Below are 13,235 nucleotides of genomic sequence, written 5' to 3' on the forward strand. Positions count from 1 at the left end.
GTCAGGTAATCTCGCCATCGTCGCGCAAACTATCATCATGCCATCTCGAAGGGAGGTTGACACAAAAGCTACGGGAAGTGCGGCTGGACCCCGAGAGGTTAACAATTTGCTTCATACACTGAGGTATGCAATACATGACCCCCGCATTGACGATGTGCGTCTGATCTTACCGACTGTAGAGGCGAGCAATTCAGGCATTCGCAAAACCTTCGCAGGTCCAAAGCGCATCTCTCATCGGCCACCGCCCACAGCTACAACGACCCCTCCCTCCCGTTCTCCGAGTTCTACCGCTTCACGCACGGCCTGCGCAGGAACACCGCTCGCGATGCAGGGGGAACTGCTGCTCCTCCACCAATACCGGTCATCCGCGACGGCCACCTCGAGCATGACTTTCCTCGAGGCCCCGTCCCAGGTCCGCCTCCTCCGAGAAGCTGGGGCGGGCTCTTCGGGCCTGAGCCTGGGTACGAAGCCATCCTTGCGGCGTACGACCCCGTGCTGGACAAGAGCATGCCTGCGTTCCGACGACGCGCGCTGTCTCTCATACTGTCGCATACGTCCTGGAGCTTCGGGTCGAGCGACGTTCCTATCTTCGAGTCCTCTCCATACGTGGATCTCGATGTCTCGGGTTCGCCCGTGCCGCCCCTGGCGCGAATTTGCCTGCGGGTGCTGCTCGCGGAGTTCCCGGACACGGCGGGTTTCCGGGACGAGCTCCTCCCTGCCATCCCGCTGTACTTCAGGCGCGACATCTTGCGGTACACCGCGGTAAACGACCCGCTGTCGAATGCGAAGCTTCTTCCACTGCTCGAGCCGGATGGGCACACCGACGGGGAGCTGATCATCGTCGGTCCGCAGGCGACACTGCAGCGCGACCATTTGTTGAGCCTTTCACCGAGCACTCCGACTCGGCGAGCCACATCTGAGGAGGAGCTCCAGCTGGAGGATCGCGGCGAAGGCCCATCAGACGCAAGATCACCCTCTGAGCTCACGAACCACGGCGAACTCCCGAGCGACGCGGACGAGGATTCATGGGACGCGGAATCCTCTTCGCAAGAGCAGTCTCCCCTGCTGCAGACGCTCATCGTGCTCAATGCCCCAATACCAACCGCGACGCTCTTCGCATTCCCGCTCGTCCTGACGCGCCTTGCACTCCTGGCGCTGCCCTCCCCGACACCTGTACATCGCCTGCCACGCATCTGCCCGCTGCTCGAGGTGCTCGACCTATCGTACAATCCGTGGCTGAACGAGCCGCCGGGAGGACAAGGTACGGTCGCCGCGGAGACGATCGTGCAGCGCGTCGAGTGGGACAAGTGGGCACGGTTGCGCGTGCTGGGTCTACGGGGGTGTCGGGTCCCGGGTGACGTGGTGGCGAAGGTGAATAAGGGGCGCTGGGAGGAGGTGGAGGTGGTCGTGGAGGAGCATCGGACGTTTCGGACTAGCATGGGCGATGTGGAGGCAATGATGAAGGGCCTGCGGTTGACCGACTAAAATGTTGTATGCCGATACGGCTGTGGCGTTTATATGCCGTCGGCGATGAGTAGTAAGTATGGTACATAGATTCCGCTGTGTTCGAAGAACGAAGTGAAAACAATACAGGCATGCGCACAGATGCTGACGACTACGATAGCATAAAACAAAAGATTACCTCCCAACTTGAGACTCGACGAAGAGATGGAGATCGAAGGGCGGTATGACCTGATGAAGGGTGAGCATTTGGCGCGGTAGCGGATAGAGACGAGGATGTGCGTACCTCATCTGTCTCCTTCTCCGTGGACGCCTTCTTTGGTGGAGGAACGGCGTTTTCCAGACTGCCACCGTCCCTAATTGATATTGTCGGGTCCGGGAGACCAGTTGGAGGCAGCGAAACGCCGGCAGGCCATTTGTTACGAGGCGGTGCAGGGATCTCCTTCTCGTGCAGGAGGGACCATTCAACGCCCGTTTGTCGCGTATACAACTCGATACGGGATATCGTTGGCTTCTTCGCCCAGTCTAAAGGCAATGACAGTTAAGCATAGACAGGATGCAGGGCAGCGAGGAGCTTACAAAGGATTGCGCTGTCGATCTGGTCTGCAACCGCTTCTCGCCGAGCCTGCGTCATATACATAGCGAGGGGGCTCCTTTCAGGGACTGTATACGCAAGGATGCCTCCGACCTGCCCTAGCTCGCCCAGGTACATTGCGCGATCATTTGCCTGTGATAGACGGTTCACTTCCGAGTACAGGCTCTGGGCACGGTGCAGTAGCTGGGCGTTTGATAGTTCGGTGTCGCTCTCAGACATGTCCACGTCTTCGCCATCTCCTGAGCTTGCGGTCCGGCCAGCAGCAGATAGTAGCGGCGGTTGCGGTAATGGTGATTCTGAGCCCGGAGGGTAGTAAGGGAGGGGTATCGTACGCGCTGCTTCGATGAATGCCTGGATGCGGAGATTAAGCGCAAGATGCGTTGGGTCCGTCGACGTCGCAGGCCGGTACTTGAACAGGTAGATCGAGGGAGGTATCGCGCCAGGCTCAGGTGTGTCCGAGAGCACCGTGGGGAAGTGTTTATGGAGGAGCTCCGTCGCCTCGTCGATCCGGCCTGTCAGTATGTGGTTCCGGATGTCTAACGGGAGAAATGAAAAGCTGAGCGCGCGCGGACAGCGGCGAGAAAGTGGGCAGCGCGCCTTTACGCAGCTCGCCCATGGCGAGCCTTTCTTCAAGGGTGCGGAGTTCCTCCTCAGATGTCTTATGCGGCTTGTGGCCTGGGACGAATATCACTGCATCTCTGTCTCTGTCCGTCTCTCCATCGGCTGGAGTAACGCCGCACTCCTTCATGAAAGCGCGTGCGGCGCCTGTGTGGCAGTTGTGCATCAAGTAGTCCAGCACGAGGTCTTTCTAGATCGCATTTCAACGGCTTCAGCGTGGTCGGCGCGGCACTAGAGGCCAATGCACTCACCAGATATTGTGGGGTAGGGTTCATCACCTGCGCTCGCAACTCTGACCTGCTGGGAGCCATGGCGAGATGGCTGAGAAGAGAAAGAGATGCGAGTTATGTGGTTCGAAAAGCAGCGTGAGCGGCGGGACGGACACGGCCAGGTAGACACGCGCGTGCGGGTTCCCTCGCGGATTGGTTCGCGCCACCTGAGCTTCGGGCTCTGTCGCGTTGTATCCTCAGTCCGAAAGCGGAGTTAGTGTCGCAGAAGGTGAGCGAGGTCCGCGGCCGAGACACACGCGAGTCGGTGGGAACGAGCTATTGCTGGAGAGCGTGAGGACGAAAGAATGGAGACCTATGGTCTTGGAGGCGTCGGTGGCTGGATCTAAATAGGGAATGCAGTGGGCGAGGAGGGAGAGGTCGTAGGCGCTGGCTCAGGCGCGCCGCGATAGCACTCGCATTTAGCGGTGCCCGAGTCACCCTATCTCTCCCCAGCTCAGCCTACCCCTTCGTCCTCCTCGCCGTTCTCTACGTCGTCGACGCTGTATGCAACATCGTCCATGGCCCTCTCTGCAACATTCAGCGAACTCCTCGGTTACACATCCATCGCCTGTTGGCTCGGCGCTCAGTTTCCGTGAGTCCGGCATTTACCCCGCATCACCTGCCCCGCCCGCTGCTTCCCCCCGCCCATAGAGGAAGCTAACATGAGGCAATTTCAGACAGGTCCTCGAGAATGCACGAAGGCAATCTGTCGATGGCCTCGCCTTGCCCTTCCTGATGAACTGGCTTTTAGGTGAGTTTCTGCAGTTGCCTCGCGATCTCGCGCGGCAATCGCGTGAGATGTCGCGTGCTTGCGGAGGATGTTAACTGCGTCACTGTATGCTAACCGTCGACGTTGTGGATCTATAGGCGATGCAACCAATTTGGTGGGATGCATTCTGACACACCAGTTGCCCTTCCAGGTGAGTCGATCACCGCGTTTTCATACCTCACACGACTGACGTCTTGCAGACCTGGCTCGCGACGTACTTCGTCTTCGTCGACTTCAGCCTCTTGAGCCAATACGTCTATTACCGCCGTATCTCCAAGAAGCCGTCACGTCCATACCTTCATAGCAGGGATCGCACGACCTCTGTAACGACACGTCGACTGTCCATCGACCGCGGTGCCGGCGCACCTCATTACCGCGCATTATCTAACGTCGCAGCAAATGTGGCTGCCACCGCAGCCCTGGCAGCGCAGCAAGAAGAGCGGTGGCATAGCGGGCGCTCCCACTCGATCGAGCCGCACTCGACCGCCTATGAAGACGATGAGGAGGTCTCCGAAGAAGCTTTGGCACGCCTCACCGAAAGCTTTCACTCTGAGGGCGGGCGCTCGGGAAGACGGAAACATGTCGCATGGGGCACCGACTCCTTCCAAGGGCATAGCCGACACTCGACCACATCACCTCCGGGTCGTATGCACAGCTCATTACACATGACCGCTCCCCCACCACCTATGGATGAGGCAGACCTTGTCGCACGAGGTCGGCCACCGGTCAGGGCGGTGGATCTGGTTGAGGTGGCAGACGATGAGTGGTTAAGCGCGAACGCAAACAGGCGCAGTTCCCGTGCCAGTCGGAAAGGTGCGACCATGGTCTTTTTGGGAGTATGGGCGCTGTTTGGGGTTGGGTCATTGGTGGGCGGGCGGAAGGATGCTTCATCTAGCGCTGTCGGGCACACAGGACGAATATGGACTCGTGCAGAAGTTCCTGTGGCTGCTGTTCCGGCGGTCGTCTCAGAATCTCACCTAGGCGATGCTATCCTCTCCGCTCAACTCTCTGGAGAGCCTTCTGTGTTTCAACCGCTCTACAATATCGGCGACGTCGCCGTTCTGGACGATCCTGTCCCTCCACCGACCATAGAGCATGTCATCGGCAGGATTTCGGCGTGGATCTGCACAACGCTATACCTCACGTCTCGATTACCTCAGATCTGGAAGAACGTGAGTTTATACATTCCACTGTTTTCATTACATCCTGCATAGCACTAACTGAGTCCCTTAGTATGTCAGGAAATCCGTAGAGGTACGATCGCCGCAACGTTCGTCTCAGATCACTCCAGCTGACAGTCATACTTTGCTTGTAGGGCTTGTCAATCTACCTATTCATCTTCGCATTTCTGGGCAACTTCTTCTACGTCTCCTCCATCCTCACCTCGCCCAACATGCAACTCCCGGAGCCAGAGGCATCCGCATTCATGCGCGAGAGCATCCCGTATGTCCTTTCCGATCGTACCAGTCCTGTCGTGCTCAAACTCACCGTGGCCATATAGGTACCTGCTGGGCAGCGGCGGGACACTTATGTTCGACATCACCATCGTGTGCCAGTCCCTTTTATACAAGCCCAAACCGCCAAGCAGGGGCCGGGGCCTCGCCCGCTCGTACAGCGAAGAGGAGGCGGGCCTGCTCGCCGCAGCGGGCGCGGAGGGGTCCCCAGTGGCCGCCCGCCGGCGCACAGGGAGCGTCGGGAGGGACCCCGCGCTATGAGACACTACTAGTTTCCCTAGGACTTGACGAGCCTACGTGTAGTTGTACAGGGGAATATCGCGGTACTATTGTTGTCTAATCCCAGAATGCTAGATGCTACATCCTATTCGTACATACTGCATACCTTTCTTCGGTTTGTGCGCTGAACGTCTCATGCGTGTACTCTAGCGGGCGTCGCTGTGTACCCATTTGCGATGTAGCTGATGGTTGACCTACTCGAGGCCAGCATATCGTACGTCGGCGTTTGCGTCGAGCCATGCCATCCACTTCTTCAGGAACGGGCTGCCGTGCTGTACAGTCGAAGAGTCGCCAACGACACACTACGAGCTGTGAGTTAGGGCTAACATTCACTTGACAGGACGTCCGCTCACCAGATGTCGACGTGCGCGAGTCATCGCCACTACGTCCCTCTGAGTTGAGTTGTAATAAGTCGAGGGAGGCAGATGCTCACCGTTCAGCCTGCGCTTGTCCTTTAAGAAACCTACCTCTCGCTGCGCATGGTTAGTTTGTGAGCATGCCTGCGAGCAAAGGCAGAAGAACCATGCCCACCTTTTCATTGCTGCGTACCAGGCTGATAACGATGGCCTCTTTCTCTCGTCCTTGCATGCCGTCCACAGTGCCGATCTCCAATTCTGCGCCGAATATTGGACGGAGAAGGGAGGTCAGGAGTGTCACCTGCGCCTGGTAGCTGGTCGGGGCCAAATCGTTGTTAGAACGACACATGCGTGCAGCGTTTTCAAGACGACGTACGGCGTGATGACTGCGATTTGGGAGGGTTGGACGCCCGCGCCAACCTAGATAAAGAGGGCTTCTCAACCTTGCATATCCGCTATGACTTCTCAAACAAGACGTACCAGCTGATCCAGCCACATCTTCACGACTGACGCTTCGTTTTCGTTACACCGGCTCCCCTCGTCTCCATCGCCCTCGACGCGTTCGAAGTACTCACAGCCTGCGGTGTCATAGAATACTGCAGGCGTTCCGAGTATCTCCTTCTCATCCTCCTCGGAGTCAGCTTTGGTGTTCGGGAGGTCGCGCAGGAGGTGAGACGCGACCGAGGGGTGGGACGTGAGCTTCGAGTGATACATGATTTTGGACGGGAAAGTTGCGATCTGCTTGTGCATCCTGTATACGCGTCAGTGTCAACCATGCAAAGCTTTTTATATGAAGAATCGTACCGGTACTGGACGGTCAGCATGCGCTTGATCCCGGGACCGTACATCTTCTCGAGCCGTTCGAAGAGCGTCATTTCCAGCGTGGATGGCGGACGGAGCACCGCTTGCGAGCCTGCTTTCCGTGGGTCTCTTGGGGTAGCCTTAACGGATTCCTCGGGATCAGCAGCAATCTCAGAGTCTCCCTCCTCGTCACTGGAACCCGATGCGTCCTCGTCCGGTTTGGCGTCCTCCGCCGGAGCCTCTGCTACCTTTTCCGAGGGACTCTTCGACTTCGGCGCCTTCGGGGCAGGGGGCTTCTTCTCCTTTGGCTTGTCTGATGATGTGCCAGACTTGGATTTCTTCTTGTCATGTTTGTCTAGTGAGATGATCGTGGGCGGGAGCTGCATGGGGTCTCCCGCAAGGATCAACTTTTGCGCTTTGAATATGGGTACCCAGCAGACCTGCGGTAATTATGTCAGTATATGAAGAAAGTGCTGTAATGGGGAAGAATCATACAGCTTCCAATGCTTGGGTCGCCTCGTCTATGATGACGACGTCGAAGTTCTGATTCCAAAGCTGCCTGCCTCCGGAGGAGTGGCATGTCGCGAGCACGACCTGTGCATCCTTCAAGACGCTCCGGACTACACCGCCTTCCCGTTGTCGATACCTACAGTTCTCCACTCAATCATTGAATCGGATAAGTTGTGTTTCTGGACTCACTCCTTTCGCAGTGCTCTCACATCGTCCCACATCTTCTTCCGCTCGAGCCCCCGAGGTCCTTTGCCCTTAGTGCCCTTCCCTTTACCTGAAAGCACCCCGAGCGCGGTCTCGAGCTCATTCTTCACATCCTTTGCCAATGCAGCCTGTATGCAGAGGACAGCGTAAGATGTGTTGTGAAGCTACCTAAGATTGCTACTCACTTCGTCGCTACGGCTCGCTTGGACCTCGAGCGTTGCTTCTATCACATTCTCATGCGCCATAACGCGAGCCGGATGACCGATACGCGTTACCTTGAGCTTCGCGCCTCCCTCTGGTGCAGGTAGAGCGAGGAGCCTCTCCAGGATGTTGTCGACCGACATGTTTGAGGCGCCGCACACTAGCAGCCTCAGCGGCTTTGGATTTGATGGGGTGGCAGAGGTGAAATGGCGAATGAGCTCTATGAGCGTGTGCGTCTTGCCAGTGCCTTCATCATATCAGCCCACGGATTAGATGGCGATTCGAGCATGTGGCTTTACCTGGAGGACCATGGATACATGCCACTTCTGGAGACCCGAGCGCGAAACGGATGGCTTCTTGCTGACTTGAATTGAGAGATTTGTCGAAAAAGGTCAAGTCTTTAACCGGCACTCGTTCTGACGGTGCTGTCATGCCCATAAGCACCCGAATGAGGTTCGTCATCTTCGGCAGGAATTTGTCCTCTTTCTACCGGCCTTTGAGCTGCGGTATAAACCTCGGCCGTTCACGGAACTCACAGCATCGGAATTTGGCAGTACAAGTTTCTCCAGCTGATCCAGTGCTTTGTCCATCCTAAAGCAGTACAGAGACATGCATGAGCGTGTGTCCGCGCTATGATTCAACGCTAGTCTTACCTATCATATGTGACACTGTTAGCAAGTTTTACGACACGGCAGCGTTCAGGGATGTTCAGATCTTCGCCGCTTGTCTCTGGAGGATCTACGGCAATGACGATCTTAGTGTCAGATACCTGGTAGAGTTTCAGTTGGTTGACCGGTGCGGGCGCGGAGGGGGGATGTTCACTTTGTATATGACACCCTCGACGCCGTCATCTTTCGGCTTGTCGGTTGCGCCAGCTTTCTTGGGCTTTGCCGTCTTCTTCGAGGCGGCGGAGGTAGTATGCTCCTCAATGCGGGCAAGATCGCCTGGCCTTCGTAGAAATCTTAATATCACTACATATCATACAGCCAGAAACATACCTCAGCGAGTGTGGAGGAAATATCGGGGTGCTGTGGTATGCCGTCGGTCGCTCGAGCTCTACAAGACTAGGTGTATAAACGATTAGCATGGGATGACTATATGACAAACATCGGATATTGCGTACGTCTTCCCCCCAAGACCAATCCCAACAGATGTGGTCCCGAGGCCGCACAACGCGAGGCCTTTCTGCTCGAGTAACTTGGGCGCGCAATTAGAGAGCAACAGGGAAGTACGCTCGATCTCGGCCTCTCGCTCCCGCTTGAGCAGCTCGCGATGCCTTGCGATGAACGCATTAAGCTGCTCCTCGCTCGCCATATCTACAGAACCTGGATTATATGCGAATCTGTGCCTTGCGTAGGCGATAGCCCGGGGCTGGGTGAGAGAGGAACTCGATGAGGGACGACGCGTACCACAGGCGATCACTGCACGCAAGCCATAGATCCGATCGGGAAGCGCGGTCACATGCCGAAATTGGCAACAATCTCACGTCACGCTTTTCGGGCCACACTTCGCGAGCCGCGTTGCGTCGCGTCTTGCCGCAGCATTGCATCTTAGCACCTCCACTCCGCCCACACCCTTACCGCACAGTCCAACTCGCTACGAGCCACACAATGCCTCTCAAGCACCGCGGATATGGTGCATATATCACCTGCGACGGCCGAGAACTGGAGCAGTTCCAAGTCAAGGTCGAGAGTGACAAGATCGTGTCGTGTTACGTGCCTGGCGACACCGGGACCGTAAGTCAAAACTGGGAGTCAGTTGAGATATTCTGACGCCTAGCATTAGGTTTATAAAGTGCACTGGGTAGATTCTAAACCACCGACTCACCTTTCGGTGGAGGTACGCACCGATGGGCGCAGAATAGGAGTCGTATCCCACACCAAAGGTTCTTCGAAGACCACCCACCCAGGGCTCCGCGTGCCCTTAGATACCAACTGCTCGTCCAAGTTTCTGCATGTTCCCAGCGTAGGTATGGTGATGGAGACTCCTCTCGTAAATGTGCTTTCTTACCCAGAAGGCAGATGATGCTCTTCCCGCTGCATACAGCGAAGAAATAGGCACCATCGAGATTCGACTGCGACGTGTGCGCGATTTCATTGCAGTCCCGTTCCGTCCAAAGCCGTCCGCCCCCTCTGGTCCTCGCGGGCGCCCCGGCAATACCAATAGCGCCAGCAGTAGCAAAGGGCCCACGAAGAGCGCATCGTAAGTTCCTTCTTGCGTCGAGTGTAGTTATTTACTCAGATGCACAGTGTCGGGAGCAAGAAGGAGAACCAGCCTAAGCCGACTGTTCTGCGCCCCATCCTTATCGACGACAAGCCGTACGTTGTCTTTCGGTTCTTCTACCGTCCGTCGGGTACGTCAAACCATCTTGTATGCATGCCATTGAATCGACAGCTCATATGACGATAACAGAGGTATTAGAAGCCAACGGTGTCAAGCCTTCCGGTCACCATAAACCCAACAAATCCGTTCCCGTACCTCCCGTACCGCCCGCATCAAGGCGCCGGAAACGAGCATCGGGCGAGGTACCGTCAAACCTACCGGCCGAAGAGGAGCCTCAACAGCCACCCTCAAAAAGGCGCCGCCCTGCCTCTGAAATACCAGAACAACTCGAGCCGGAGGTGGTCCCATCGGGGTCCCACTACGAAGATGATGAGGCGAGTTGCCGCGATTACCTCCATTCGGCGTGGACGTCGTTAACATTTATCTCGCTGGCGGCAGATGTACCTTGACGTCGGTCATAACGCCGCAGATCAGGACAATGTTTATGATGACACCGTGGGCGACGTCAAAGCCTCTAGACGGAGGGAAACCTCTGACATGTCACGTCCCTCTCCGCCCATACCGGGAGCGTCTGCCATGGATATCTCAGAAGACGGTGAACTCGAGGAGGAGAGACTCGTGGAGGTGAGCAGATCATGCACCATCCCCCGATTCTAGTGTGAAACGTGGCGTATGTCAGGTGCACCTCAGTTCGCGCAACGGTTTTGCGTTACCGGCATCCAGTGGTTGTGGTTCGACGTTCAGGACGCCAAATCCAATAGTAAAGAGGGAGTCGACTCCGGCGCCAGTGAAGAGGGAGCCATCTCCAGAGACACCCGGCGCTATCGGTTTCTGGCCAGACTCCACTGGCGAGGTAGACGTGAAGCCCAAGATTGAGGAATGCGGAAGCGAAGAGGAGTCCGTCGTAGAGGTGAGTGTGCGAAGCTGAGTCTAACGCTCGAGTCTAAAAGGACGCTGGTTCGAAATCCGCTCTAGGTGCATCTGAATTCGAGGAACCAGCACGTCGTATTCGGCATTGATCCCGGCAGGCACCGTATCAAAGAGGAGACAGTGAAGCAGGAGGACTGCAGCGGTGCTGAGCAGACACCGATCCTTGACCGACCTGGATCCCCGATCGGCAAGCATGAGGAGGAAGATGTGGTAGTGGAGGTGCGTGGACCTGCGTTGGCTCGAGTGCTTAGCTTTAACCCGGCTTGCGCAGGTGCACATCAGCTCCAAAGACATCCAGCGTGCTTTGGATGTGGCAAGAAGTGCAGGTTCTGTAAAAGCGGAACCCACTCGTGATTGATATATCTACTGGCATGAGGAAAGGTGCCCGTTTCCGGTGATGCTGTCAGGCCATCCACGCCGCAAAGAAGAGTGCTTGGATTCCGAGTCGCATAAGAGTGCTTTACTAGAAATTGAAGGCGGTTATATCCTGATTTTGTTCTTTACTAAGGGTTTCCGAGCCGGCGCAAGCATACAGACCAGAAGCTTGCAGTGAGACCTGGGTCGTATTATAATACAGAATTCCCGAGCCTGTCAATATATATGTCGGCGCTTGCAGAAGTGGAACAAGGATCGTTTACTGATTTAGCGCCCAAAACCAAAGAGGCCTAGAAGCTTATTAATCGGCGGTTTACGTTTGAACGCAACGTCGATCACCTTGAGACTGCCCACCACGCTGGTCCAGCACTAGGATCGTGAAGACGCACTCGAACCAAATCTACATACCTTAGAAGGACCTATTGCAAGTTGGTCGAAGGTTTTCGTCCGATTCGTCCAATATTTTAAGGCGAGCCAACAGCTTTCTTGATTGTACCGCATTGTCGTCTTACCTACGACAGAGAACTAGACACTGCTTGCTCTAGTGTTCACCTATCATCATCCCTAGCTATGCCACTTCATTTCAACGGGTTCTCAGCGCATATCAGCTGTGATGACACAGAGCTGGAAATATTTTCGGCCCAAGAGGACGACGAAATGGCAACAGGCTGGATAGCCAGTGAGGTCTTGAAGGTGAGATACGGGACTCCTCTAGATTACCGCTACACCGGTGTACAATGCATAGGGCATCCTGGTCCATTGTTCTCGCCTGATTGAGGAATTTGTGGATACCGATGTTGTGTTAACGTCATACCAGGAGTTCAAGGTTCACTGGGGAGAAGAGACCGGGGACATACCCTTCATTGCCGCAATCTATACCGACGGGAACATTGCTCAACGCATGCAGCATCGAACAGGCGTGACAGGAGACTGTAGGGGCGTGTATGTCTCGTCGAGCTCTATCCGCCCATTCACGTTTTCCGACCTTATTCTCACAGGTGTGTGCTCTCGCATTGATCGTGGTGTGTACCAGTATAATTTCATGAAAAAAATCGGCGTGGCTGTGTTCTCAGACGACGACGCCATCATCAACACCAAGAACGTTAGCGACAAACTCGGCTCGATTGAAGTCATATTGACGCGGGTTGAGCGTTTTGAGCCGACCAAGAGACCGTATGTCGGTAGATATGGTTTTACCGAAATCGGACCTGTACACGAGAAGAGCAAGAAGGCCGGGGTCCACACCGTCACGTAAGCTTTCGATGTCATAAAGCCTACTCCTTCTTTCTAACTGGCCCGGAAGTCTCGGTGAGATGGTGCAGATTGAACCCCAGACGACTTGTGAGACTGTCGGCCGGGAAACCGAATCATGCGCACATTTCCTATTCCGCTACAGACCTATAGGTAGTCCACTCAGCTGCAACCGCATGCCTCGGAATTATCTGATCAAAACACGCAGAACTCCTTCGCGCAAACGGCATTGCACCGCAAGTTTCCGGTCTCAAGGATCGCAGTCACGACGTGGAGGAGCCTGGGGCCCCCGGACCCAGTGATCCCAAACGCAAGCGCAAGGGGCCTGCAGTGAAGTCTGAAACGCTGTCCGATGATGAGGATGATGAAGAGGACGAAAAGTCGTTAGAGGTGGGTCCTGCAGATGCATTTTGTGAGAACATCCGTCTCAAGCCTACGATAGGAGCAACTTGCTTTACTTCAGGGCCGCCTGGAGAAGAAGCGTGCCAAGAAGGCGCAGGCACTGGTCAAGCGGGAAATGTCGCCCATCCGCGTCCCGTTTATTTCGGACGACGAAGTGATCGATTTGACCTAGGAAAGGAGTCTACCCCCAGCTTGTGGTGAGGATTTCGGCTTCAGATAGTACTGTCTCCAGACAGCCGTTCTTCTTGTCCGTTTGGCCTATCGTTTCTCCTGGTTCGTCGTCTTCTCTTCTTTACCATATTTCTGTGACATATCACTCGGTGTATGGACCGCCTAATTTGTTCCGATTTCTCCGCTCGAAGTCCCTCATGCGCTGAATGTACTAGCTGACATCTGCATGACTGTCTCCGCATGAAAGAAACAGGATACCGGCGTCGGTCTCATGATGGGTACCAATGCGCGCCTGACGTCGGTATC

The 13,235-nt window shown here is 55.7% G+C and overlaps 5 protein-coding genes across 5 annotated transcripts; 3 read left to right on the plus strand and 2 right to left on the minus strand.

The window, feature by feature from the left end:
- Positions 1-37: 37 nt before the first annotated feature.
- TRAVEDRAFT_45597 (uncharacterized protein) lies at positions 38-1,485 on the plus strand (the record flags this gene model as incomplete). The annotated part of the gene is made up of 2 exons (XM_008038089.1): positions 38-123; positions 180-1,485. The coding sequence occupies 2 exons, from the start codon at positions 38-40 to the stop codon at positions 1,483-1,485; spliced, it is 1,392 nt and encodes a 463-aa protein (XP_008036280.1).
- A 153-nt stretch (positions 1,486-1,638) lies between these two features.
- Positions 1,639-2,985, minus strand: TRAVEDRAFT_45598 (uncharacterized protein; the record flags this gene model as incomplete). Its single annotated transcript, XM_008038090.1, has 5 exons — positions 1,639-1,692; positions 1,748-1,986; positions 2,041-2,592; positions 2,660-2,864; positions 2,926-2,985. The coding sequence occupies 5 exons, from the start codon at positions 2,983-2,985 to the stop codon at positions 1,639-1,641; spliced, it is 1,110 nt and encodes a 369-aa protein (XP_008036281.1).
- A 450-nt stretch (positions 2,986-3,435) lies between these two features.
- Positions 3,436-8,831, minus strand: TRAVEDRAFT_63919 (P-loop containing nucleoside triphosphate hydrolase protein; the record flags this gene model as incomplete). Its single annotated transcript, XM_008038526.1, has 22 exons — positions 3,436-3,535; positions 3,621-3,694; positions 3,811-3,863; positions 3,913-4,884; positions 4,946-4,966; positions 5,028-5,155; positions 5,214-5,747; positions 5,799-5,827; positions 5,879-5,918; positions 5,977-6,115; positions 6,178-6,221; positions 6,282-6,552; positions 6,606-7,042; positions 7,098-7,248; positions 7,302-7,444; positions 7,502-7,764; positions 7,817-8,003; positions 8,054-8,108; positions 8,171-8,286; positions 8,340-8,466; positions 8,516-8,581; positions 8,641-8,831. The coding sequence occupies 16 exons, from the start codon at positions 8,829-8,831 to the stop codon at positions 5,640-5,642; spliced, it is 2,367 nt and encodes a 788-aa protein (XP_008036717.1). The 3' UTR covers positions 3,436-3,535; positions 3,621-3,694; positions 3,811-3,863; positions 3,913-4,884; positions 4,946-4,966; positions 5,028-5,155; positions 5,214-5,639.
- Positions 8,832-10,281: 1,450 nt separating this feature from the next.
- TRAVEDRAFT_27960 (uncharacterized protein) lies at positions 10,282-11,216 on the plus strand. Its single transcript, XM_008037904.1, has 4 exons — positions 10,282-10,424; positions 10,480-10,710; positions 10,776-10,949; positions 11,002-11,216. The coding sequence occupies exons 1-4, from the start codon at positions 10,338-10,340 to the stop codon at positions 11,086-11,088; spliced, it is 579 nt and encodes a 192-aa protein (XP_008036095.1). The 5' UTR covers positions 10,282-10,337; the 3' UTR covers positions 11,089-11,216.
- Positions 11,217-11,632: 416 nt separating this feature from the next.
- On the plus strand, positions 11,633-13,105 carry TRAVEDRAFT_57633 (uncharacterized protein). The gene is made up of 6 exons (XM_008038268.1): positions 11,633-11,798; positions 11,923-12,103; positions 12,179-12,356; positions 12,409-12,509; positions 12,565-12,746; positions 12,799-13,105. Exons 1-6 carry the CDS (start codon positions 11,676-11,678, stop codon positions 12,928-12,930), a joined length of 897 nt encoding a protein of 298 aa, XP_008036459.1. The 5' UTR covers positions 11,633-11,675; the 3' UTR covers positions 12,931-13,105.
- The last annotated feature ends 130 nt before the right edge of the window (positions 13,106-13,235 follow it).

The sequence above is a fragment of the Trametes versicolor genome (assembly GCF_000271585.1).
Source record: "Trametes versicolor FP-101664 SS1 unplaced genomic scaffold TRAVEscaffold_4, whole genome shotgun sequence".
Classification (NCBI taxonomy): domain Eukaryota; kingdom Fungi; phylum Basidiomycota; class Agaricomycetes; order Polyporales; family Polyporaceae; genus Trametes; species Trametes versicolor.